General features: G+C 32.8%; 2 protein-coding genes across 5 annotated transcripts; both read right to left on the bottom strand.

Moving 5' to 3' along the window:
• Positions 1 to 2,733: 2,733 nt before the first annotated feature.
• On the bottom strand, positions 2,734 to 8,400 carry LOC129321853 (uncharacterized). Of its 3 annotated transcripts, XM_054967780.1 has the most exons (7): positions 8,171 to 8,400; positions 5,725 to 6,873; positions 5,438 to 5,628; positions 5,277 to 5,352; positions 4,401 to 4,789; positions 3,143 to 3,241; positions 2,734 to 3,031 (listed from the first exon to the last, which is right to left on the bottom strand). In XM_054967780.1, the coding sequence occupies exons 2-7, from the start codon at positions 6,800 to 6,802 to the stop codon at positions 2,861 to 2,863; spliced, it is 2,004 nt and encodes a 667-aa protein (XP_054823755.1). In that variant the 5' UTR covers positions 6,803 to 6,873; positions 8,171 to 8,400; the 3' UTR covers positions 2,734 to 2,860. The 3 variants fall into 3 exon arrangements, with proteins under 3 accessions (XP_054823755.1, XP_054823752.1, XP_054823753.1); XM_054967777.1 differs by having other exon boundaries at positions 5,438 to 6,873; XM_054967778.1 differs by having other exon boundaries at positions 5,438 to 6,873; positions 8,176 to 8,400.
• A 7,096-nt stretch (positions 8,401 to 15,496) lies between these two features.
• Positions 15,497 to 22,000, bottom strand: LOC129321925 (uncharacterized). 2 transcript variants are annotated; one of them, XM_054967908.1, is made up of 9 exons: positions 21,627 to 22,000; positions 21,420 to 21,500; positions 20,238 to 20,945; positions 19,960 to 20,062; positions 18,267 to 18,367; positions 17,988 to 18,162; positions 16,806 to 16,976; positions 16,626 to 16,726; positions 15,497 to 15,912 (listed from the first exon to the last, which is right to left on the bottom strand). In XM_054967908.1, exons 1-9 carry the CDS (start codon positions 21,915 to 21,917, stop codon positions 15,856 to 15,858), a joined length of 1,788 nt encoding a protein of 595 aa, XP_054823883.1. In that variant the 5' UTR covers positions 21,918 to 22,000; the 3' UTR covers positions 15,497 to 15,855. The 2 variants fall into 2 exon arrangements, with proteins under 2 accessions (XP_054823883.1, XP_054823884.1); XM_054967909.1 differs by having other exon boundaries at positions 20,238 to 20,915.
• Positions 22,001 to 24,391: the final 2,391 nt, after the last annotated feature.

Raw genomic sequence — 24,391 nt, 5'->3', positions numbered from 1 at the left:
CTAATTTATATATTTTTAAAATTAAATAGAGTTAATCTCATTCAATACAATATCTAATATTCGATATTATTGAATTAGATTTTAAGCTTTGAATTTGTTAGGTCCTAAGCAAGAGTAACTTTTCCAACTATGTCTTCTACATTCACGTAAACTTGAACACTCAATTAAAAGAGATTATATATATATATATATATATTTCTAAATCTCTGATAAAAAAAAATTTAAAGATAAATAATGGCATTTTTAAAAAATGAGCTCAAACGGTGAGGATGAAATGAGATGATAGTAAACATTAAATGTCCAAATCTCTCTAAAAGTATATATCAAATAAAAGATTAAATTGCAATAAATTATACTCCCTTTATTTAAAAATATAAAATATTTTTAATAAAATTTCATATTCAATAAAATAATTATTTGTCTTTAAATTAATCCTACCTTTTTATATTTATTCATATTTAATAAGGTATTTCATCTTAAAATAAATATAAAGTGATTTATTTAATAGGAGCACTCTTGGTAAAAAGTAATGATTACACTTTAAAAGTTTAAAAATACCTTAGATTTTTTGACATTAAATTTTATAAAATGTAAGGAATTTTTTGATGGAGGGAATATAAATTACATCATCATCATCTTTCACTCTATGAAGCCAAATCGTTTATTAAATTAAACTATTCAGGGCATTAATCACAATTTATTGGTCAAATCATGGTCCAATTGGTAACAATTAAATTAGGTAGTATTTGAATTTATGGATTTGAATTTAAATTTTAACTTTTATCTTTAAAATCCATGTTGTTAGGATATTGTAAAAAATTTGAACAGTAAAATAAAAATAAGCTAAGATTTGAAACAGTGACGAAACATTAAAAGTGAAGAGGTTACCTCTATTTTTATAGATAAAAATGAGATTTGAGATGATTAATGAAAATAATAGATGTACCGGGATTGAAAACTAATAAAGAAGAGAGGATGGATAGATGAAATTTTAAATAATTAAAATTTAGAGAAAATCTGTAATTACAAAAAAATATAATAAAACATGAATTTAAATTTAAATTCAAAGAGTTTTATGCATACAAATGAAAAACTTGGTTTAAATTTAAATACAAATTCTCATGCATGCAAAATCACATGTGTATTTTAAATTTTATATGTTAAAATATAATAAAAATATAAATAAATTTATCTATCATTATTTTTTATAAAGTGATTACAAATTGCATGCAAGGGGTATTATATAACTTTTCTCAGTTATTTTTTTTCTTTAAAAGATGAGAAATAATGTGCTCTAAGATTTGGTTTAAATCAAATGGCCACGAAAAGTCTAAATGCCAGTGGGAAAGAAGCAAGCACTTTTCTAGTTCAGGGGTCAAAACATGAACAGGGAAAGTGAAGTAAGTTTAAAGTGAGGACAGGACAAGCTACAATATAATAGTAGATCAAGGTAGTTCCATATCGGCATGTATAGCTATTTGAACGAAATTAAGTAATCCATTCGATAAACGTGTGACCAAATCTTCACTTGACATAGCTATTTGGACGAAAATACTGTCTATATTTGCAGATAGTTAGCATATAATCTCTAATATTTTAGAACCAAGAAAATAAAGAAAATACAAAACTAGACAGTTACAGTAAAGGGTGTTTATACTTATCCCCATTTCGGTCCGCTTGGTTTCATCAAAAAACAAAAAAAAAAAAATCTTGAAGCACCATCAAGACATACTTTTCTAAATATATTATTATATTTTTTGTTTTATTAGTATTTTATTTATTCTGGCAGAGTTAGACTATATATGTTTTTCGTTTGCAATATATTAATTATATTAATACAATTTATTTTTACATTTATCTATTTAATAATTTTTGTTTATAATGTTTTTCTTGTTTTCTTTGTAAAAGGATCAATAATTTCAAATATCTTAACTTTTGTTGGTTGGTTTACTTAAATTATGTAACCTAATAATTATGCTGTTGCACTTATAATTTGAAAATCATGTGGTTGTATACTAGACTTTAAGTTGTAGTTATTGTTATTGTATTCTTTCATTTTAAAGTATAACTATTGTAACTTAATGATTAAATTTATACACTCATGTTGTTTTGATTTTGAATTTAATATCTTGTAATTTAATAAATATTATTATTTAAGTCTTTCTTTCACATTTTGTCTACTTTATTGGGACATCTCAATTTTATCCCAATCTCAAATGGGATACAAAATAAAACACGTGATAAAAATTTAGTCTCATTTATTTTTTGAGATAGGACATTAATAAAATTATCTCAATTTCATCATATACCATGAACACCCCTAATTAGAGTTATCTACTAATAGAGCCAATAATTCGTGAGGGTCAGGTTTATTTTGATCGAACTCAAAATACTTGAATATATTAAAAAGTTTATATAGCCACACTCAACTCAAATACTTCAAGCTAAAATGAATATTCAAACTGTTAAAAATTATTTTATTTTTTTAATCAATTTCAATTTTTATAGTCAAAAAATAATTCTTTATCTTATCTTATTTTATTTTTATTAATAATAAAAATAATTTGAGTATTTGAACTAAGTCTATTCAATTTTGAGTTTAGCCCAAATTTTTTCAAATTTATTCAGACAGCCCTAATAAGTTCAAAGTAGAAAAAACTTGTTAAACTCTCAAATCTAACCCTAAAATTACCAACTCTAAATATAAGAAGGTTTATAATTTCCTCATATATGTTGTTGGTAATAATCTGGAACTTCTCGCATAAGCATGAAATCCATCTAGCCACTAAAAATGGTTTGTTCGATTATTAGAAGGATTGCGATATGAAACAAGTACTATACACACGAGGCTATAGAATTATCAAAGCACTATGTCCTTTCTGTCACTTTCTACCAAAGACCCCTCCTCATTCTCATAAAATCTGACTTGGCACAACCTTCCTCCGGCTTCATCAGCAAAAGCTATCTTTTTACTCCTATTATTACGCACTAAAACATCTTGAGATGCAGGGGAAACTTCGTCAGCTAATTGCTGCAATCAGATAGGGCCAAATAATAATCAATAGTTTATCATATGTGTAAAAAGGAAAAAGCAAGCCATGACAATAAAGATGTTCAAAATTAAGAGTATGATAGTACTAACCATTAGCTTACAGAAACGGCTACAATCCCTTGCCATAAAGGACAAGGTTCGTCTCGCAGTTTCTTCAGCTCTTGTTGCCTTCTTCACCGCCGTTCTTGCCTGGAAATAATGTCAACAATGTTCAGAAATTGGTGCCAAATGAATCAGCTTGATTGCACGCCTTTAGAATCCGGGGGAAATAAATATTCGGGTTGCAAGAAACTGATGAAATTTCGCAGTTCAAATTATGAAGATCGAAAATCAAAAGCAGTACAATTGACTTATGCAGATGACAAAATGAGCAAAAACCATGAATGAGAAAACATGCAACGAAGATTATATACGTCGCTAAAGAGGACATGAATTTAGACTTTCATGAGTATCTATCAAGGGAAGTTGAACACAAGGCTACCAAATTCGCAGTACTCGTCTTAAAAATTTCCAGTATTAGATTACCTATCTATTTTTCTCAGGGTACACAAAGAAAATCGAACTGTTGACCTTTTGTTCGAACCTCCACCCACACCCACCACTGTAACTATTCCCTGCCTACATAATAACTTGAGCTTGCACCCAAATGGTTCTCGACAATACTTAGGATACATTTGGTTGCTAGAAAGCATAGAAATGTAATGGATTGAAAAATATTAAACTAAAAATAAATAAACTAAATGACCATTTTCTCAACAAAAATCAATATTATATGTTACAAATGTGAGGATCAGTACATCCTCCAAAAGTCTCATGAATCATAATTTTCAATCCCTTGAACTAAATTTCCCTTCTTCCTTATAAATAAAGTTTGCCTATTTACCTCCACATTTTGATCATCTTACTTTTACCTTAAGTTTTTTAATCCATTCCATTCCATTTCTTTCTAGTAACAAACAAACCTTAATGATTATGATCGCAGCACTTCAGTCACGAAGTTCCGGGCTTTTCTAAAGAAAGCAATAACATTTAACCTTTCATGTGGTTAACAAAATAAGAATCTGTCTTCATTTAGTTATATGAGAGTAGAACTGCTCATCAGTTAATTAAAGCAGCATAACGAACAGTTTCATGTTACCTCTCAACCATTAACACTTCCTGTGATCCTATCATCTACCACTAGGATCCTCAGGTCTAAACTAAATTTGCTTTCTACATTTTTTTTTTACTTTATTTTAAACGAGTAGAATATATAACAGGCTTCAATTATATGTTCATCCTTTCCATCTTCACCGCAGACCTCAGTATCTTTAATAAGCGAGTAAAGGTGCTATAAATATAACCATACCTCATTTACTTTATATCTCAAAGGTGTGGTCAGACATAATTCAGAGCGTAACATAGCAGTCATGATGTCCTTCATTGACTTCAATTCATTTGTTAGTTTCATTGCAAGGCATTCAGCATCGTGCATCTGCCTCTTGGAAAATGAAATCGCATTCTTTGCGCAACTCTGTAGGGATGAGGGCCCAGTGCTAACGCGGTAAGCTGAACGCGAAGGAAGAGAACTCTTTTGAACGCCTTGAGGATGGGAAACTCTTTTAAGAGGCTTAGGTATCTTACGAATTTTGTTACAATGCTTAGTAAATCGAGCTCCCACAATCTCATTAAGTTCTTCAATAGTGTCTTTCTTCTCGTCATCAGTCTGCTCGCCAAAGAATAGTTTCCCTTTACATGCTGCAAGCATAATCACGCAATAGAAGTGAACAAAAAAACGAAGGAAAAGAATTGTTTCTGGTGCTGATAATTCCAACTTCGCATTTCAGCATTGATGAACACACTGGCAAAACCACAATCAGATCAGATAAGTAGAAAATAAAGTTATATCCGATATTGCAATTATTTCGTTCGAGGTTCCAAACAAGGAAAATATAAGTCAGAAAATGCATATTTTATTTCCTTGGGATCTCAACAAAAGCTATTTCAGTTGTTCAAGATCACGAAAATAAATCTTGTTTCAGGCACCACCAACTACATGGTTTAGCTTTCTCTCATCAAGATGTACATCGTATATAGCCTTGTTATATCTTATTTCTCTTTTAACATGATATTTAGCCTTTAGTGACTTGCATTTCTTTCCATGCATTTGGAGTTCATAGTTTGTAACAGCGAGACAGAATATCATATTCTTGCACATGTTGAATGCAAAGTTTCAGGCACTTACTTGTATATTCTTTGTCATGTAAATCAATGGACTGCATGGCTTTGCAGAGCTTAATTTGTGAAGAAGGCGAAATGGTCTGAAAAGAACCAAACTAATGAGAAGCAGCAGCAACATAAGACAAGACAAAAAAAAAAAATGATATCTGGAATCAGGTTTTTCACCTTTCTGCCTGATAACAGCCTTTGAGGACGATGCAGCTTTGAACTACTTTGGTGGCTTTCCCAAGGTATTGACTCATCAGTAGCTTCACTAGCATGTCTATCCTCATCAACACTTGCCGAAGTAAGCTGCTTCTCCTCTAATACAGGTGAAGCATCTGGGCTGCAATCCTGGGACTCATCAGGTGAACCATCTGAGCCATAATTCAAGGATCCATCAGGATTACAGCCGTGTTCACTGACCAATGTATATTCACTACTACTGCAGTCACCAAAGAAAGCATCATTACCTCCACTATCTAGATCCAAACAATTAATATCTTCATCACCAATAAGTGGTGTGATTGCAATGTGACTGTCAGGTTGATTAGAAAAGATATCGGTGTTTTGATCTTCATCCAAATTGATTGTTCTTGGGGACATTGAATGAAGATCTGGTCGCATGATACATTCTTCACTTTCTTCACTAATAAATTCTATTGCAGGAAGGTTTTGAGATTGTTCATTGCTCATATTTGAATCACTAGTCAAGACATCAGTGTTAGAGTCCCATACAATTCGAAGTGGAGTAGCATCTGCGTGCTCTTTCCACTCATAATCTAATTCACAACCCAACACACATTCTCGGGCTGTCTCAGGCTCTTCTGTGGCTACTATTCCAAGAAAGCCTTCAGGCCAGCAACAAGCTTGAGAATTAATACTAGTATTGTATAACATTCTCCATGGATCTGACCAAGAAATTTCAGGAACCTCAGCCTTCACTTCAACAAGTGCGGTTGAAGTTTCTGACTCTTGACTATTTTGGATCACTTCAGATTTGACAGCAGATATGACCTCTTGTGTAACACTAGACATTTGGTCTTTTATGCACTTCCTCTTCTTGGCCTTCTTATTCTTTGATAACTTAGATCTCCAGCTACTGAGAGTCTCCATGAATTCAGAATCATTTGATGCTATATGATTCTCAATGCATTGTTCTTCAGATGAGGAAGCTTCAATTTTTAGTTTCCTCTTGGATGTGTCAAGACCTTGCCAATGTTTCCTCTTCCTCGATTTGCACCTCTCTTGGATTTGCTTTAGAGTAAGGTTGCCAAAATTACAGTCTTCCAAGACATCTGCCTCATCATCGCCATCATTGGCGCTGCATGCATCAGCATCAGATTCAGCTTTCACCGTTCTTTTCTCATCTTCATAAATGCATGACCTTTCAACCTTTACATTGTTGTCAAACACGGAAATGTCATATATATCTACAATTTTCTTAAATGAAAGTCTTGGCCTGCCACGAGCAACATTAAGCATTTTCACTATCGAACCGCCTTGAATAGCCTGGATGAAGTGCAGATGTCCACAACTTCGTAGCTCCATATGGATGCTGTTTACGATTCTTGCACTGCTACTTCAATATACCGGGGAAGAAATCCTTACCCTGCACAGACCTGGACGAACCAAATTCCCTCAAACAATCAGCAAGGAAATACAATCCAACATCAAGCTGTAAAATTAGAACATCGCAAACATACAGAAGAGAGAAAACAAGGGAAAGATCATGACTTATATTATCAGGCAAGAATGATACGATAGGCAAGGGAAAACATTCTTATACAAGTAAAGGGTTCAAAAGCAGAATAAACACAAACTCTTCAACCAGAAACGGAGAATTTTGCTCATGTAAGTTGAAAAAGTACACAGATTCAGTGTCAAACTAATTTATCACTGAGAAAGATCAAAACATGACCCCATAATAAGCAATAACAATGCGTAGTTTCCTCAACAAGGAACCTAATACTTGGAATCTAATCTTTGTGCTTCCAAAACATTAACTCAACTATCAATGGCTCCAATTATTGCATCCCACGTCAGAGATTCACTGGATCATTGTTTAATGAAGAATTTAACTTGCACAGTCTAATAATATACAAGGAGACAGAACTGAAAAAGTTGGAACTACGAATGATAGATCCCTCATCCCTACAATCACCGACAGCATAGTTGATACAATAATTAATTACTCATTGCACATTGAAATTAAAGGTAAAGTGGGAGCTCTGCAAGTGCATGCCTTCAATGCGAGTATCAGAGCAGCAGAATCACCTCCCTACTTTGTCAAAGATATATGGTCCCAAGGCACATTTTCAAAACTTTCAGAATCGTAAATCTTGGAGCTTACGACTCAACATTACGACAGTGATATCAAATCATTTTCTCAACCATATAAACACTTGAAAAAATTAAAAAAAGAAAAGAAAAGAAGAAGATATTTTATTCTGCCTAAATGGAAAAACAACTGATGTCAAATTCAAGGACATCCTCCAAAGGGTAGCCTTGGCGGAACCTGTATTTGGTAAATTATGGCGAGGGTCCGAAGGAAACATGAAGCTACAAATTCTCATTTACATTTTCCCGAGATTGAATTACTTTTACGACACTCAGACCTTCATGTATTTTCGAAGTCAAGGTTACTCAAGCACAGAATTGAAAGTCTCTGGAAACGAACGCAGATTCTAAGTATAAGGCAAAGATTCAACGGTAGTGGCAGTCTACAGCGTTAAAGTTAAAGAAATTCAGTCAAGCAATGTGAATCTGACAGATAATACTCACTAAGAAAGATTACCAAAACCTTCTCAGACTACAATTAAATCAGAAGACATCATACTCAAATTGGATATCCTATAGTACCGATCACGGATCATCAAAAGAATGAAATCAACCATACAGAGCCAAACCGAATGGTACCTTACAATGCTGCTGAATAAGGGCGGTGCCAACTATTTACTCAGATCGATGGTAGCAGCGGGTGCACCATTGAAGGAGATCCGAGAAGCTACGACAACGCAGGAAATCAAGAACTTTCTAGACGTCCACGGTGGCCTGACGTTGGAGATCGAGAGGAAGCGAGTGATGGAAAGGAGGATGCCACAGCGAATCAACGAGATGTGGCGGGAAGCCGAGTTGCAGCTGACGAATGGGTTCTATAGGGTTTCCGATCTGAAATCTAAAACGCGGGAAAAGATCTTCCCGCCATCAAATCATTTTTTATCTTTCTTTTTTACCTGGAATTTCCTTTCCTGGCTTTTATTTGTTTTCGACTTTTTATATTTTGTTTCTGTTTATGTTGCTATTGGTTAGGTCGAGAGTTTATAAAAAAATAATGCTCTTGAAAGAGCTATCTTATTTATTTAGGTTTAATACTTACAAATAAATATACAAAAATTCATGAATAAATTATATAGTGTTATAAAAAAAATAAATTATATAGATGATGGGCCTGTTTATAGCCTCATACAACAAATTACAAGGTTGCACCGGTGAAAATAATGGAACGAATAGTTTTAAGTCATATAAAGAAAAGTTAAAAAAAAATACTAATTAAAATTGTTGAATAAGACATATTAATTAATAATATTATCAAAAGTTTAGTTTATAACAAATTACACGATTAATTATGTCTTGTTATAAGTTTTCATAATACTGATGATGGTATATAGTAAAATATATAGGATCAAGATATAAAATTACCCTCAAAGCTTACATATAAGTGCACTTAGTATTTCTTAAGTTTTTTTTTTGACTTAATGTTGTCCCAATATTTTCATTTTGATATAATGTCGTCTCATTATTAAAGTTTGACTGCATTGACTGTTATGTGCACTCTTGATAGTCACATGACATATTTTTAAAATTAAAAAATACAAAAAAAGAATAAAAAGAACACATCATCTCTTCTCCCTCCTCCCATAACTTTTTCCTTCAGTTTAGTCCCCTTCTCATTCTCCTTAATCAAAACTTAAGTAAATCAATGAAAACCTCAAACCATCAATGAAAGAGAATAAGGATGAAGAATATCAAACAAAACTCGACAACAAATCAAAAACAATAAACTATAACCAAAAAGCTCAGAAATCAGCGTCGATCATCAAAAAACCTAGAAATATAGTCAATTAAACTCAAAAAACTAGCAAAACAATCTCAAATAACTAGAAATCATGGTTAATCAAAAAAAAAAACCCTAGTACCAAGACTTGGGTAGCAGCAAGAACATGTTCAAGTGGTTATAGGTTTAAATCTTGATAAACTATCATGAACCTAGAACAAAAAACAAAAACAAAAATAAAAAAACAGCAACACCCACAAGCCTATGCTTTGGTTTGAATGAAGAGCTAGACCATTTCAAAAAACTCACAAGGACAAAAATCAAAGAACATAACCTAAGGGGAAAAATCACAATGCATTAATCATGTGATATGAAGAAGACGATGAGAAACAAAGGAAGAGATAGGAGAAGAGTAATTAGAGGTAGACAAAGGAGAATTTGAATTAAGATAAAAAATGGCATTTTTCTTCAATAAACTCATGAGTAAATCCACAAATTCCTCCTAATCCCTAACATCGTGTGATTCTACCATCTCCTCCATCGATCTCCTAAAATCAATGTACAAATTGCTAGAACCTTGCTTCCCTTGAATAGAAACCCCATTCCCACATTCGCCTACTTTACGATTGACCTTGTGTTGTCCAAATTGAAGAACAGTCTCTTTGACTCCATTGACGATGACCTCACGTTGCAAACCACCATCTAAAGGGATTTCTTAGTGCATGCTTCTCTATCCGCATCATCCTTCATGAAGCTCGCTGTAGATTCTGACAAGGTTGTGAACCAAGGGCCAATATCTCTACTGGGTCTTAGAGGGGAAAGCCTTCTTAAAGGAGGCTCGAGGAGAGAAGGTAGGATGACTAGATGATGAGATGGAAGGAAACTAAAGGGCAAAAAAAGGAAAAATTTTAATCTATTAGGCATCTCATGTAGGCATTAATGTAACATCCTAGAAAGTTAACCTTATGCGATTAAGCTTAATGAGAATAATTAAGAAAATTAATGTGGTGTATGGTTATAGAAGACTAATTAATATATAAAATTGTGGTCTTAGGCCTAAGTTTGAGTTTGAAATATAGTCGGATCACTTGGATCATACAAAGAGAGAAAAACAATGAAGTGAGGCTTTGCGCCAAATGTTGTCGTGTGTGCATTGTGTACCACAACGCAATAGGCTTGAATCATATGAGGGAGCTCTCTATGCCACATGTCATGATGCATGCTATATGCACCTGATAATGCATATTATTTACAAACTTCTCTTAGCTTTTTAAGGCCTTTTCATGTGTTCATATAGGTTACATTGCATTCATATTGCACTCATAGTGAAAATGTGTCTAAATGTTGAGATTTCATACACTAGAGGAATTTTGATCCAAAATTGCACTTTTTCATAATTTACATTTTAATTATTGGAATTATATCTTTTAATGGAGATGATAATAGGTGCAATTAGTTTTGATCAATTCATTTCAATTTAAAAGTTATTAAGAAAAGACAACATTTACAGCTGTCTCTCTAAGGAGTTTTAGTTTGGCATAGTTGTTGTCCTTGTGTGTGCACTCACACACTTGGTCATTGTGAGGAATTTATTTTTATTTACCCCTAGCCATATTTTCTACTCCCTCTATTTTTATATATAAGAGAAAAAATGTATCATACAATTTAAAAAAGTCGGTTAACTATAACAATTATATGTAAAAATAATAAAAAAGTTTACTAAAATGCCCTATGTTGATTAATATAACCATACATTAATTATTTATCATTAATGTAAATTATGAAAGATGATTTGGAAAATGTGTAATAAATGCTTATTGGAATGGATGATTTTGCTTATAAAAAAAATACAAGTTAAAAGTGATAGTTTTTCTAGTAATAAAAAATGGAGGAAGGAGTATCTAATATGAATTAATATTCTCAACTTTATTTTATTATTTTATGCCACACATTAGATGAATTGATTAAGCAATAAAATGTGACATAAGTACAAGACACATGTGATTTGAAAACATAAATCCAATACAACTTTAATGTGACCAAATAGCTGAAGAGGGGCATGAAATACAAGGCCAAAAAGGTACAACACTCTCAAAGAGTATGGAACATGTGATCAAATGGATAAACATAGGAATTATCACCCTTCCTTCTAAAACGAGTCACACAATTTGGCTAGCCCTTGTACAATTGGAAGACCATATTTTTCATTTAATTTGTTTGCATTGCCAGCTTATTTAGGATGTGAATTCCAAGGCTTATATTCAAATCTCACTTCATTTTCTCTCATTCATACATTTTCCTTCATTTTCTTTCTTGTTCTTCATCTCTATAGTTTTGGCCATCATCAATTCACACACAAACTCACACAAAACATATACCAATCTTCTTCTCCCATCAAGCTCATCCAATCCTTTGCATTTCCTTAAGGTTCCAAAGCTTCAAATCTTCATTCGAGTAGACATGAGGTTTGGCCAAAATGAGAAGATCAAGGAGTCCATGAAAATGCAGATAAATATGAAAGGCTAGGCATCTTGGAGAAATCTTATAGAGAGGAAGATGAAGGATGAATTATGAGTATCTCTTGACTAAGCTTTTCTAATTCTTAGCTCTTCTCTTTTAATTTGATGATTTAATTCCTTAGTTTAAGGTTTGATGATCATAGCTATATAAATCTCATTTAAATTGAGTGCTTGTGTAAAGAAAAGAAGCTTGTGAGATTAATTTCTCTCTTAAATGTTCTTGGTTGATTCGGCCACATCTAGTTAAGTATATAGTATTGCGTTTTTCAATTGGTAAATGGCTTGCATTGATTTTACATAATCTTATGAGATTGTTGCTTGTCACTTGAGTAGCTTTGCATAGTCTTGTGGTTGCTCATTTTTTGTGCTAATAGCGAGACACTTGAAAGGGAGAATTAACAATACTTAAAACCAACTAGAGAAATTACCTAAGGACTTTAGTCTAAGACTTAGAGAATTGAACTAGCTAGGTTATCTGGCTTGGGAGAGTTTTCTTAGATCATAATTAACTTGGTCAAGAGGATAAGAGAGCACTTAACTGCCTTAATCATCAAGAAGATTAGAATTTTTTTTATTAACCAATCTCTAGGATTCTCACTCTTTAAAGGAAATTTTCACTCGCTTACTTTAGCTTAGAATTTTGTTACTTGTTTAGTGAGTTTGCTAGAATCAATCCAAGCACTTAGTTTGACTTATTCAGGAGATAACCTCATAGTTAGATTGAGACACTCTTAGAAAGATGACCTAAGGTTAGCCTTTTACTATGTTAGGGTTAATTATAATACTATTTGTGAGATAAGTGACTATTCTTTACTAGTGCTGCATCACATGGTCTAAATTTTATAATAAATAGGTTATGCTTAGACGTGAAAAAGAGAGCAAAAACATAAATATTAAATGAGAGAGACAAAGATTACTTAAAGAGCTCTGCTAGGGCTTGGATATTCAAGACATTGAGAGTATTTTGGAGCTATCTAACATTAAAGGTAAGTTTTTCTAAGCTCGTCTCTCACTTCCCTCTTCTCTTTTAAGAATTTCTTAGCTAAGGTTTGCAAAAGGGGAGTAATATTCTGACCATAAAAGTCATAGGTCCAAATTCTTTAACATAAATAGAGTTAATGAGAGTTGTTTGAGCTATTGAAACTTAAATTTTATGAATGGACACATTTTTGGGTGGTTGGCCTTGTTTATATCTGAAAATAGACATTAAATGTGAAGGTTGGAGTTTGTTGAGGACTATTAATGGCAACTTAGGTGTTTTGTGAAACTAATCGGAGCTAAGAGGAGCTAATAGACCCAACGAGCAAGCTTAAATGCAAAAAAGAAGGATTTTAGATATTTGTAGTGTCGAAGTAAGAAGTTAGAATTGTGTAAATAATAACATTAATTGTCGTTGATATGATTAATTACATATTAATCATTCAAGTACTGATTTCGGCTTTAATCAAGCTTTTGGAAGCATTTGTTAAGGGATAAACTTTCGATTGGTTAAATGTTTGAAGTAACTAGGAAAATTTATTTTCGTGTAATTGTGTGTTAATTTAATTTTATGAATTGAAATGACTTCATATGAAAGAGGTTGAATTTCACAACTTCTGATATGTGACATTTAAAAAAGAATAACCAAGAGTATTTTAGTCATTTAAGTTGTGAGTGTGGTATATGTTTATGACTCCAAAATTAGAGTATTGTAAAATTTGCGAATGTAGTGATAGTGAGAAAACATTACGTATATGCTAATGTGATGATGTGAATTGAACATGAATAAGATGTGTGAAATGATTGACAAGCATGTGGTGGTGAATAAGCATGATGAGATGATATATGAGAAGTGTGATGAAGTGATATTGTGAAATACAGATAATGGTATTTATTGAGCTCATTTTTATGATAGGGCATGATATATGTTAAAAAATGATTGAGTATATTGTTATGAATTAAAGCATGCGGTATATGGAAATATTAAGCATTATATGATCATATTGGCGAGGGTTTGTCTAGGAAAAAGAGTTAAGTATTGGTTTCTTTTCGTAGCTGAAGGCTAGCATTGTCCCACTATCGAAGAATTATCCTATTATTTATCAAAGAATTCAAATCTAGCTATCTCTACCGATTTGTCAATAAGACTAGCTTAGGATTTGATACCCTAGAAATTCGAGAATAGGAAAAATCATGGTTCAAAAGTGAGTGTAGTAACCTTTGGTAGAATTACTCCTTACAATTAGTGAGCTAGGTAGTCTATTCACATATATGAAACCCTATTTGATTTATAGCTCATGGTTTCAATCAAGAGGTATAAGAAGGTTATAAGATTAATTCAATCATACATATTATCTAACGTAACACATGATTGTTAAATTTGTGATAAGTCGTGATTATTGTGTTTGCCATTGCCACATGACTGTTAGTATTGTGATAGTGAAAAATGTGATGTAATTAAGAGAGATGTAATGATTTGTGCATATGTGACATGAGTTATATGAGATTATGTGGAAATGTATTTTTATCTCATAGGTGTTTAGTTGTCAATTGATTCTTAATTACATAGTATAGACATACATTGGATACTGATTAATTGTACTCACCCTTCTATTTTAACATTTTATAAGTTCTAGCTCAGGTGTATAAAAATGAAAAGCTCTAAAGGCTTAGGGATTTATAATTCCTATTGTAAGCCTCCTATCTTATTTTGATTTATGTGTACTTAAGAAGATTTGGCCAAATAGGGATGCATTTGATTATATACTTGTACTATAGGGAATTGCATTATATTTGTTGTATTTTGGGTCTCGGAATTATTGTACATAAATTTAATTGTATAACGTTGAAGCACTAGCACAAGTATAGGGAGAAAATTATGATGTTTCAAAAGATTAAATATTTTTATTATATGCAATGTTAACCTCCCCCTAGTATTTTTGATAGTGAGAGGTTGAAGGTTGGAAATGAGAATTAAGTGTTATACTGTATTTGTGATGTGATGCACAAATAGTTCTAAGTCCGTAAAGTGTGGTTTATTGTGACGCAAAAAGGAACAAGCCATGGTATGCCCTCTGTTTTTTCCTATTTTATGGTTTCAATTAGTTTTGGGAATTTTTTTACTACAAAATGATATATCATGCTTCCATACTAATTTTTACTATGGTTCTAACTTATTCAAGTCATATTTGAATTATCTTTGATGTGACAAACTTGAAATCCCAATTTTGAAAGAAAATACAATTAGATTTTTTAAATTCTTATAAATGATTAACCATAACTAGGTAATCTTCTTGAGTTAGACCCATGATTACTAGTGGGGTGATGGTTAAATATGTTTAGTAAAAGCAACCTTACAATTAATGGATCAACAAACAATTAACATTGTAAAACTTGACAGTAGGGCAAGATTGTGCCAAATTTTAAAAACGTTGGAGCAAAATTGAGTCAAAAAAGCTTTAAAATATTAGATACGCCTATGTGGAAAGGTCGAGAATAAATTTGACATTTAACCTTATTTTTACATTTTAAAGACAATTAGAAGTATTAAAATCTATACTCTTTTTCTTATCTCAGTATACACACATTCGTGCAGAACTGTCCAAGATGAACATAATTCCACGACACTCCGGAAGGATCCATAATTTTGTTGGGACTTGGAACTTTTTTCATCAAAATAAAGTAAAGAAATTTGGACAGACAAAATAATTAATTAACAAGTAATAAAAATTAAGAACAAAATGGGACAACATCCCTTAGTGATTCAGAGTCCTACTTATACTGCTATGGCTACAACATCCAGTAATGTACAAGTAAAACCTTCATCCTTCAATGTACAGAACGACTGAACGGTGCTTTTAACTTTCCAGCACCTAAACCAACTGAACAAATTCGTGAGTATCATTATCATCAGAAGACCCACGAGTAAACGTTACATAAACTTTAATGTGATGTGCAGCAAGCGAAACGTAACCCATGCCTGTTTGAAATTGGAAAACAAGCATGATCTAAGAAGAATGTATACTCCATGAAATTGATCCTGTTGTACATCACTTGTCATGACTCTTTAGGAATTCAATAATACAGGGATACACCTGCTTCACTGCCTGCATCAGGAAATGCATAGAAAAGGCATCACAAGGAAATCAGCAGTATATATAAAAACAACTAGACAGTATTTGATACTTGAACAATTGAATGATGCATGGGAACTGTCAAGAGAGATTAAAAATTAGGAGAGTTTTGGTTAAGACTATTTATATATGAAAAATAAGGAAGCTTTGTAGGTTAAAAAGGAATAGGCGGTGTTGGCAGAGCCTATTCCTCTCACTTATAAAAGACACCTTCGGGATAGATACTATCAATTAACCTCAATAATACTCAAATCTGACTCAATCAAATAACTATATCAAAAAGGAATAAGTGGTTGTAGTGCATCTGGAGTAATAAAGAGAAGGGCATAAATGTCTTTCTGGGGCCATAGTATAAGTATAAATAAAGTTGAGGTCAGTGTTCATAAATAATAATTGAATTTCTCAACAACATTGTTTTTCCTCTCTCCCCCCCTGTAGTTTTTGCTCTTTACTGTTCTCCCAACGTGGTATCAAAGCCTAATGGTGCAGAAGACAATTGAAAATGGACAAAAAGTCAACTGTGATATACATGGAAAGACATGATGACAGCATATCAAATAGAGGGCACAATCAGGAATGACAAGAGAGGATTCACATATTGTACATCCATAGCCAATTTTTCAAAAATAATTTTCCATGTTTTCTGAAAAAATAGAAATAACAATTAACTAGGAAAAGTTTCATACCAGTCTCCCTCCAACCAAATCATAATGAGCATAATGTGGACCATCAGCTTCACCAAATACTTTATAGGTGACCAGGTGCTGAGGAATCAGCTTAACAGTTTCTGGGCCACAAAAAGCTTGATAAGAATCTTTACTTCTTGAAAACAGCAGGTATGTAAACGATCTACAATCTCAAAATACCTTCCACAGCTTCAGGCGGGCAAATAAGATCCTGGTCTCCAGCAATTGCTAAGACAGGGACATTGCTTTTGTGTAGATGATCTTTGTAGAAGAAAGTCCCATCCCTGTTACATAATCCTTGGTCTCGGAATGCTGTCGTGAGCTGCAAGATAAGTTTAGCAGGTATGGTACCTGCCAATCAAGGCAGTATCAAATGAAGGTCAGTTAAGCCAAGCCATTCATGAATCAGACTCTCAGCAATAGAGCATAAATAAAGCGTACATGAATGAGTTTAACCAACCCCGAGTTCTTGACCAGTCAACAGCTCAACATATAATTTGTTCAACTCAAGAATAAAAGCCAAAGAACACTATACTTCCTATCTACTTCTGTACTAATCAATTTTTCAACCAAGATACTTCAATTCATACTTGAAGAAAACATAACAACCAGAATGTGCATTTAACAGTTCAACAGCACTCCAGATTCATTAATGATTATTAATCATTCTAAATTTACTAAAAACACCAGCCCTTTCTCACCACATCCAAAAAAGGAAGTATCAGTTATTATCTCCACATGGGTATCAAGGAAAGAACAATTTATGCTAAAGCATCTGTTAAGTCCATAAAAGTCATCTAGCATAAGAATGGGCAATCATTTTTTTTTTTTTTGGTTGGGGCGGTGGAAGTTCTCAAAGGATTTGTGATTGCCATGATTCTCCTCAAATCGTTCCCCTTTTGAAGTCAATTCATTCATTTTCACATTTAAACCGTAAAAATAATGAAAATATAAATTAATCCGAATATATTCAGGCCAATGGTCATTGTTGCACTTATTGTTCATCAAAACAAGGTTATTTTGGTTTCCATTTGATCAAGCAAGTGTGAATACTAAGCTGGCCATAAGTTATCTTGATAAGGAGACTAACAAAACATTAAAAAGTTTACACCAGAAAGATGAATGATGTAAGGAAAATATTTGTCAAATCTATTGACAATCACCTTATTAATTAACAAACAGTATTTCTTACAGTTTCATAGCAGATGGGTATTTACATTTTTTTTATTACTTTCAGAAATTCTGAACAAACTCAGGTTAATGTTTTTCTATAAGAGGTGATTATGCCTGCAAGTCATAAATGTGTCTTTTACGTCACAACTCATACATTCTCTTTCATCACATATTGACAGTAATACTCACAGAAGTTGCTCAAGATCAGCTTCTTCAAAAGTTCAGGCTCCATCATGTCCTCAGCAGTAATCAAAGAGTTTAGCCATGACAATACATAGGGTGGGCGATATGTAAGAGGATAAGCTGCAGCCAACAGTGCTCCTAAGGGAACAACAGGTACATTCAGAGCCTGTGCAGGATCTGCCTGTTTGACAAGTGATCCGATTTTAGCTCACCAGAGATTTTGCGTTAAGTTAACCACCTAATGCAAATAGGAAGCAACCAAACAGGGATAATCAGTAAACTTACTAGGGGCAAAAGCAGCTTTAGAGTTGATTTAGATGATGTGTAATCCAGAGAGGATGCCAACGTAACAATTGCAGCCAATCTAGGTTCTTTTCCTTCAAAACCTAATAGGGAAAAAAAGGTTACAATAAATAACTTATGATAGGCATATTTGTCCATGAGAATATTTTGATGAAATGGTAATGCCAAATGTTCTTTTAATTCTTGATCAATTCTGAACCTCTATGATTGCTAAACGCTAATCATGAATGCCATTCTATATTTTGCAGAGACCAGAAAAAGAAAAAAAATCTGCGCATAGCATCTCTATGTAAAATAGAGTCTCACTACAGCTAAATATCATGCTGTAAGTACAATTGAGAACTCAGTCTCCCAACATGTGGTACATGTTTTCTGATCAAAGAAAGTCAAAATAATTGGTCAAACTATATCTCTGAAAAGACATGCAACTCCACATGAAATCCAATTTAAACAAATAAATTCATGAGTTTCACACATTCAGGAACATACTTAAACAGAAATTTCCATTTCTCCCTGCTTAAAATGTTAAACATCATTTTTTCCCATACTTAGCCAAGCAGGAGCTACAGTTCTTACTAGGCTAAAATTTGAAATGCCCAATTGCTAGCTAGGGTCAAATAGAAGCTGAAAAGGGCTGCTTGTATGCATAAAAATCTTCAAATTTGGCTTATCCATTGTGCATTCAAATGGCCCAAAAAAAAAAAGGCACAAATGTGATCATGGGTAGAGGATTAACCATTGGATGTCTTTATATGACTCAAGAGACCATTAGGGATAATTGTGGATTTCTACTAGTTTTGAAACTGCTTAAAACGGGGTTTCAAAATAAAAACAAGCAGTTTATAATTTGTGTTTGAGAAAAATTCTAAATAAATGATTTTATGAATATTATTGTGTTCGGCAAATCTTTATTTCAAACAAGTGCCTTTTGTGGTCAAATTACCATAAAGGGCAAAAAATTGACACTGCAATTATAATATTGTTGAATTGACTTAACAATTCAAAGTATTCAATGCTTAATTTTAATGAAGTTAATTATGTTAGTTTATAAATGTAAGGAGTAATCAAGATAACTGATTAATGATTCTGAGCGAGGGTATTTCTTGTCTTCCAAAAATAGCTTTCTGGTTCTGCTTCAAAAGAGAAGCTCCAACTTTCTGCTTCTAATCTGCAGCAGAAAAATTGCTCCCGCTACTATTCAGAAGTAGTATATTTTTTATATTTTTGTAGTGTAGCCATGCCAAACACCCCAAAATTGGCAAGTAAGTACTTTTGAGAAAGCAGTTCCCCTTTAGATAAGCTTTGCCCAACAGCCCATAATCACAAACAGAATATTTTCTTGCCATTGGGTATCATATGACACTCTCCTCCCTAAAATATGAATACGATTATAAATGAACCAAAGTCTTACCTGTTGTTTTCCAATAACCCAAAAAAGGGTTAATTTTGGACATCCAACTTAAAGAAATAGACGCCACAAATATCCTTACATATCCAATATCAACATATTGCAGAAATCACCTAATAAAATAATCACCCTATTACCACCAAAACTTTTTAGAAAAAAAAAATGATTTATTTAAGCCTTAAAAGCATTAACAATATTTAAAAAAACTAAGCACGTGATAACAAGGCAAAGAAAAATGGTTGATAGGGAATGCAAAAGAACTCTTACCAAACCGTGAGAGCATTGCATAAAGCAGGATACCTCCCATAGAGTGTCCAATTGCAAGCAATTTTCCATCTTTTGGCTTACTTTCCTTCAATATGTATTCCATCTACATTGGTAAAAGTAACAATCACATCAGGAATATTAAACCAGGAAAAGTTCTCTTTAAATATTTGATAAAAGAAAGTATATTCTACTGGGATGGTTGATAATTACAGTAGAAATATTATCAATATGAGCAGTCAAAATATATAGCTCTTTAGCACCATAAGATGTCACCTCACCGCAGCAGGAACATCTTCTTCCAAATAATGATCAAAGTCCCAATCATACTTCACCATCAAGTCAAGTTGCTTCTGAAAATCTTCTAATGTTGAAGTAAAGCGCTCTTGCAGATTTAAAAATCGAGGAGAAAGAGATCGTTGACCTTCTTCAATAATGTTTACTAACTTTTCACTCAAATCAGATATTTGGCTAGTAACACCAGAGCTTTGCCTTGCTTCCAACAAAGTTGAAAGCTTCCCCCTAATCTCATCAAATCGTTCAAAAAATGGAGAATCTACCAGGAGTTTTGATATTTGATCAAGTAATTTTGCAGACATGACCCTGGACTGGCTTTCACTGAGAAAGCCAGAAACTCTTTCTGACAATTGCATAAATGTTTCTGTCAACCTTGTTACCAGTTTTGATTCATCCCAAACAGTAGCTAACCCAGTTAAGTCTCCATCAACAGCACAATTCTCAGGTTCTTTTCTTTCAGAAGTAGATATATCAGATTCAGGCAATGCATATGGAATATTATTCAATTTTTGTTCTGAAGGAATGGCTGCGTTGGTTGCACTTTCTGAAGCAGTTTCCATGTTCTCAGACTTTTCAAGGGCTCTCTGCTCAATATCTCTGGAATTAGAGCCCTGTATACTCAACCCAGCACCTCTCACTTCAAGAATCCATGTTTCAAATCCCTGACCAGACATGTAACGGGCAAATGATGACTGCAGAGATATCACTTGTTAGCAGGAAACTTAAGATAGACAACCAAGAAAACGAAGATGAAAAACAGATGTGATAGTAAAGCCTTTTGATTCCTAATAATTAGCTCGTAGACATTGTTCTCACACTGTTCTTCAGAATAATGTACTAGTATTAAAAGCCTCTGATTCCTACTAATTAGCTCATAGACATTGCAATTATGACTAATAATAAGATAAAGATGCTTAAGAGCATTATTAGGGTGCCAAAAACAGGGATAAATAGATGACAATTAACTGTGTGGGACTAAAGCATATGTGCATTGGACATCCACTCAAAAATTTGATACGCTGTTTATTATGACTGGCATATATGCAGACGTATTACTCAAGTAATTCCGAAGGAGAGTGATGTAGAAGCAGTCCCATTCACAATCATGAAACGAGAAATTTTGAAACTGATGTGAATAATAAAAATGGAAGGAAAAAAATTATTACCTCAGTGGTGCAGAGATCGTATCCTATTGCATTAGTCCCCACCCCCGACAACAGCAACAACGGATGATTCCTAGGAGGCGCCTATAATCATTAAACACATCCAACACAAAATAAGAACCATAAAATTTCATTTTGAAGGGGAAAAGGGAAACTGAAGACATTCGAACGAGGGAACAGATTGAATGAGGAAAAAATTTGAAACATTACCGCTGGACAAGGATGATAACGCCAGAGAGCAAGCCTCCAATCGGAATTAGAGACTGAAACATAATGGAGCTCGTCGGCGGTACAAATGGAAGGCTTATCGGGGAGCTTGATGATGGCCTCGCTGGAGTCGGTGGAGAAAGCGTTGAGAGCGAGGAAGGAGGTCAATGGCGGCGGAAACAGAAGACGGTGAGCGGTGGCGCGTGGTAGGGAACGAATTGAAGCGAAAGAGCGGATAGAGGAAGAGACTCTGTGTAGACCGGAGGAGAGCATGTCAAACTGGATAGTAGCCATTTTAGGAAAGGTCGTGCCTTGGAATCGCTTCGGGCTTTTCTCTCATAATGCTCTGTTGTCCAGAATTCCAGCGGTTTTGTCCTTTATCAAGAATCGTGATCGTTCTTTTAAAAATAAAAACAATAATGACAACAACATTTTTAATTAGAATTTAGACGGGAGAATATTTTTGAAGTCAAAATTTTTAATTTAAATCTAATTTATACTTTTGTCTATAACTTTTTTACCAGGCTACCAGCTATATATTTTAAAAATATATGTTTGGTGTTCCTTTTTCTTTTTCTTTTTCTTTTTTAAAGATTAAATATATATTATATATCAACGATAGCCGTAAGTACAAGAAACCAAGGCACAATACAAAGAAAACTCAAAATAGGACCATAATGATAATAATAATAATAAAGACGACAACAAGCGAACACTGTAACGCACTGACAACATAAACCGGCAAATAGAACCAACAGCTCACACAAGGCCACTAAACTCAATGTACTTTGATTATGTTTTTCATGAGCAGATGCGTCGATGTTTTTCATTTTTGATCCATGTATGATGTAAGATTGTGAGTTGTTTAATTCCTAAATAGAGATATGGTACAGAACAACCTAACAATCTCTGCCTTGCACTCTTGCATTTAGGGGCCATAAATCCTGAGTAATACTTAATTCAAAATTTTAAAATATAAATTTATAGGTTATCCAATTTTATTGTATATTAATTATTAAACTTAGTTTTTATTTGATGTGTGAATTACTATATTAAGTCAATAATATATCATAGGTTGCATGTGCAAAATTATTAATCAGCGTGTGTTTTAGCAAAATTAAATTTAAAATAATATCCCCTCAAACTTTTTTATAAGAAATAAATAATTAAACCACACAAATCAAGGATAAAGGAATGCACTTAAATATGTTTTTTTTGGCCTGTTATATTTAATTAAAATACTTATATTAATTGTTTGATATAGTAAATATGCATTTGATAAATGAAGAAATTTTTTTGTTTTAATGAGGGTAAATTTTTTTAATAAATGTGACGGTAAAGGTAGTTGTTTCTTATATCTAGACTCAAAAAATAGACATAAGAAACAGCTACCTAAATGTTAAATTGTAAATATAAATGTTTAACTGTTTATAAATTATAAATGATATAATTCATTTCTTATTATCCTTACAAAGGACATGTTAAATTAACATTATGACTAAAATAGATCAAGAGAAAGTAATTCAAGCATGCCGATTTTATTTTGGCTGGGCTTAATTTGGATTAGGCTTAAAATACTTAAACATATAAAAAAATTTATATAACCTAATACGACTCTAACACTTTTAGGCTAATCCAAATACTCAAATTGTTAAATATTATTTTTTTTTGCCAATTTCAATTTTTATCATAAAGAATAAGATTTCTCAATTTTTATAGTATTTAAATTTTATTTTATTATTAAGAGAAAAAAAAGTCAGGTACTTAGGCTAAGCTTGTTTAAATTTGAGTTTGGACTTGACCCGAATTTCTTTAGCCTTATTTGGATAGCCCAAATCAACTCAAAATAAAGAACATTTTCTAAATTTTTAAAGGGAGAATTGCTAAAAAAATCCCTAGCTAGAGGGGAAACCGTACCTAAGGACCAAGTTAGAAATCTTATTTATAAAAAAATATGTTCAATTGACCAAGTTACCCCTCTGTTTTCAATGCATCACATCCTCAATTGGAGAACCACCCTAAAGATCAAGTAATGGTCGAACAAGGAAAGGTTGAACATGATTGTGACAGACAGTGTTGACAAAGGAGTAATTAGCGATGTAAGTGAGGACTTAGTCAAAAACTCAAATTGTATTGTATTTCTGAATGGTATTTTCTATTTGCATATTTAATTTCTAACCGCTAACCCTATCTATCATCTCCTTCGTGCAGTTCCTCTCTTCTTCGTTGTGCTTCAATTCGACATGAACTAGTGTGCTTGTAAACCATCATGCCTCTTTGTCCATTCTCCTTCTTTCATTCTTCAACATGCTTCATAAACTAGCTGCCCACGACTCTACTTCATGAAATGGGTGCGTTTGTTCTACTTCCTTCTAGTTCTTCGCCTTACACTTTGTTCAATTTGTTTGTTTGATTCTATTCATTGATTTGATTCTGTTTTTTTTTTTATCTGACTCTAGTTTTCTCTTTAGTTCTTCACTTGATTTTATTTGTTGAATTGTTTCTTGCTCTGTTTGATTTTCATATATAGTTATTTGATTACATTGTATTGGTTCAATTCGAGTGATTGGAGAGAATTAATTTTCTTGTGATGAGGTAATGAAGTTTCTAATTTTACTGTCTTCTTTTTCAACTTACTTAGCCTTGCTTCTACACTTTCTTTAAATAATTAAAGAAATTGAAATTATAAAAAATATTCATGATGGACATAAAAAATAATATAAATTTATAATACATAAGAAATTTAAAGAAAAATAATATTATAAAAT

Source organism: Prosopis cineraria, unplaced genomic scaffold (assembly GCF_029017545.1).
Source record: "Prosopis cineraria cultivar Desert tree isolate PC_DT_omini unplaced genomic scaffold, ASM2901754v1 PC10, whole genome shotgun sequence".
Classification (NCBI taxonomy): domain Eukaryota; kingdom Viridiplantae; phylum Streptophyta; class Magnoliopsida; order Fabales; family Fabaceae; genus Prosopis; species Prosopis cineraria.
The sequence above is the reverse complement of the archived record's forward strand: the minus strand, read 5'-3'. Positions and strand labels throughout refer to the sequence as shown.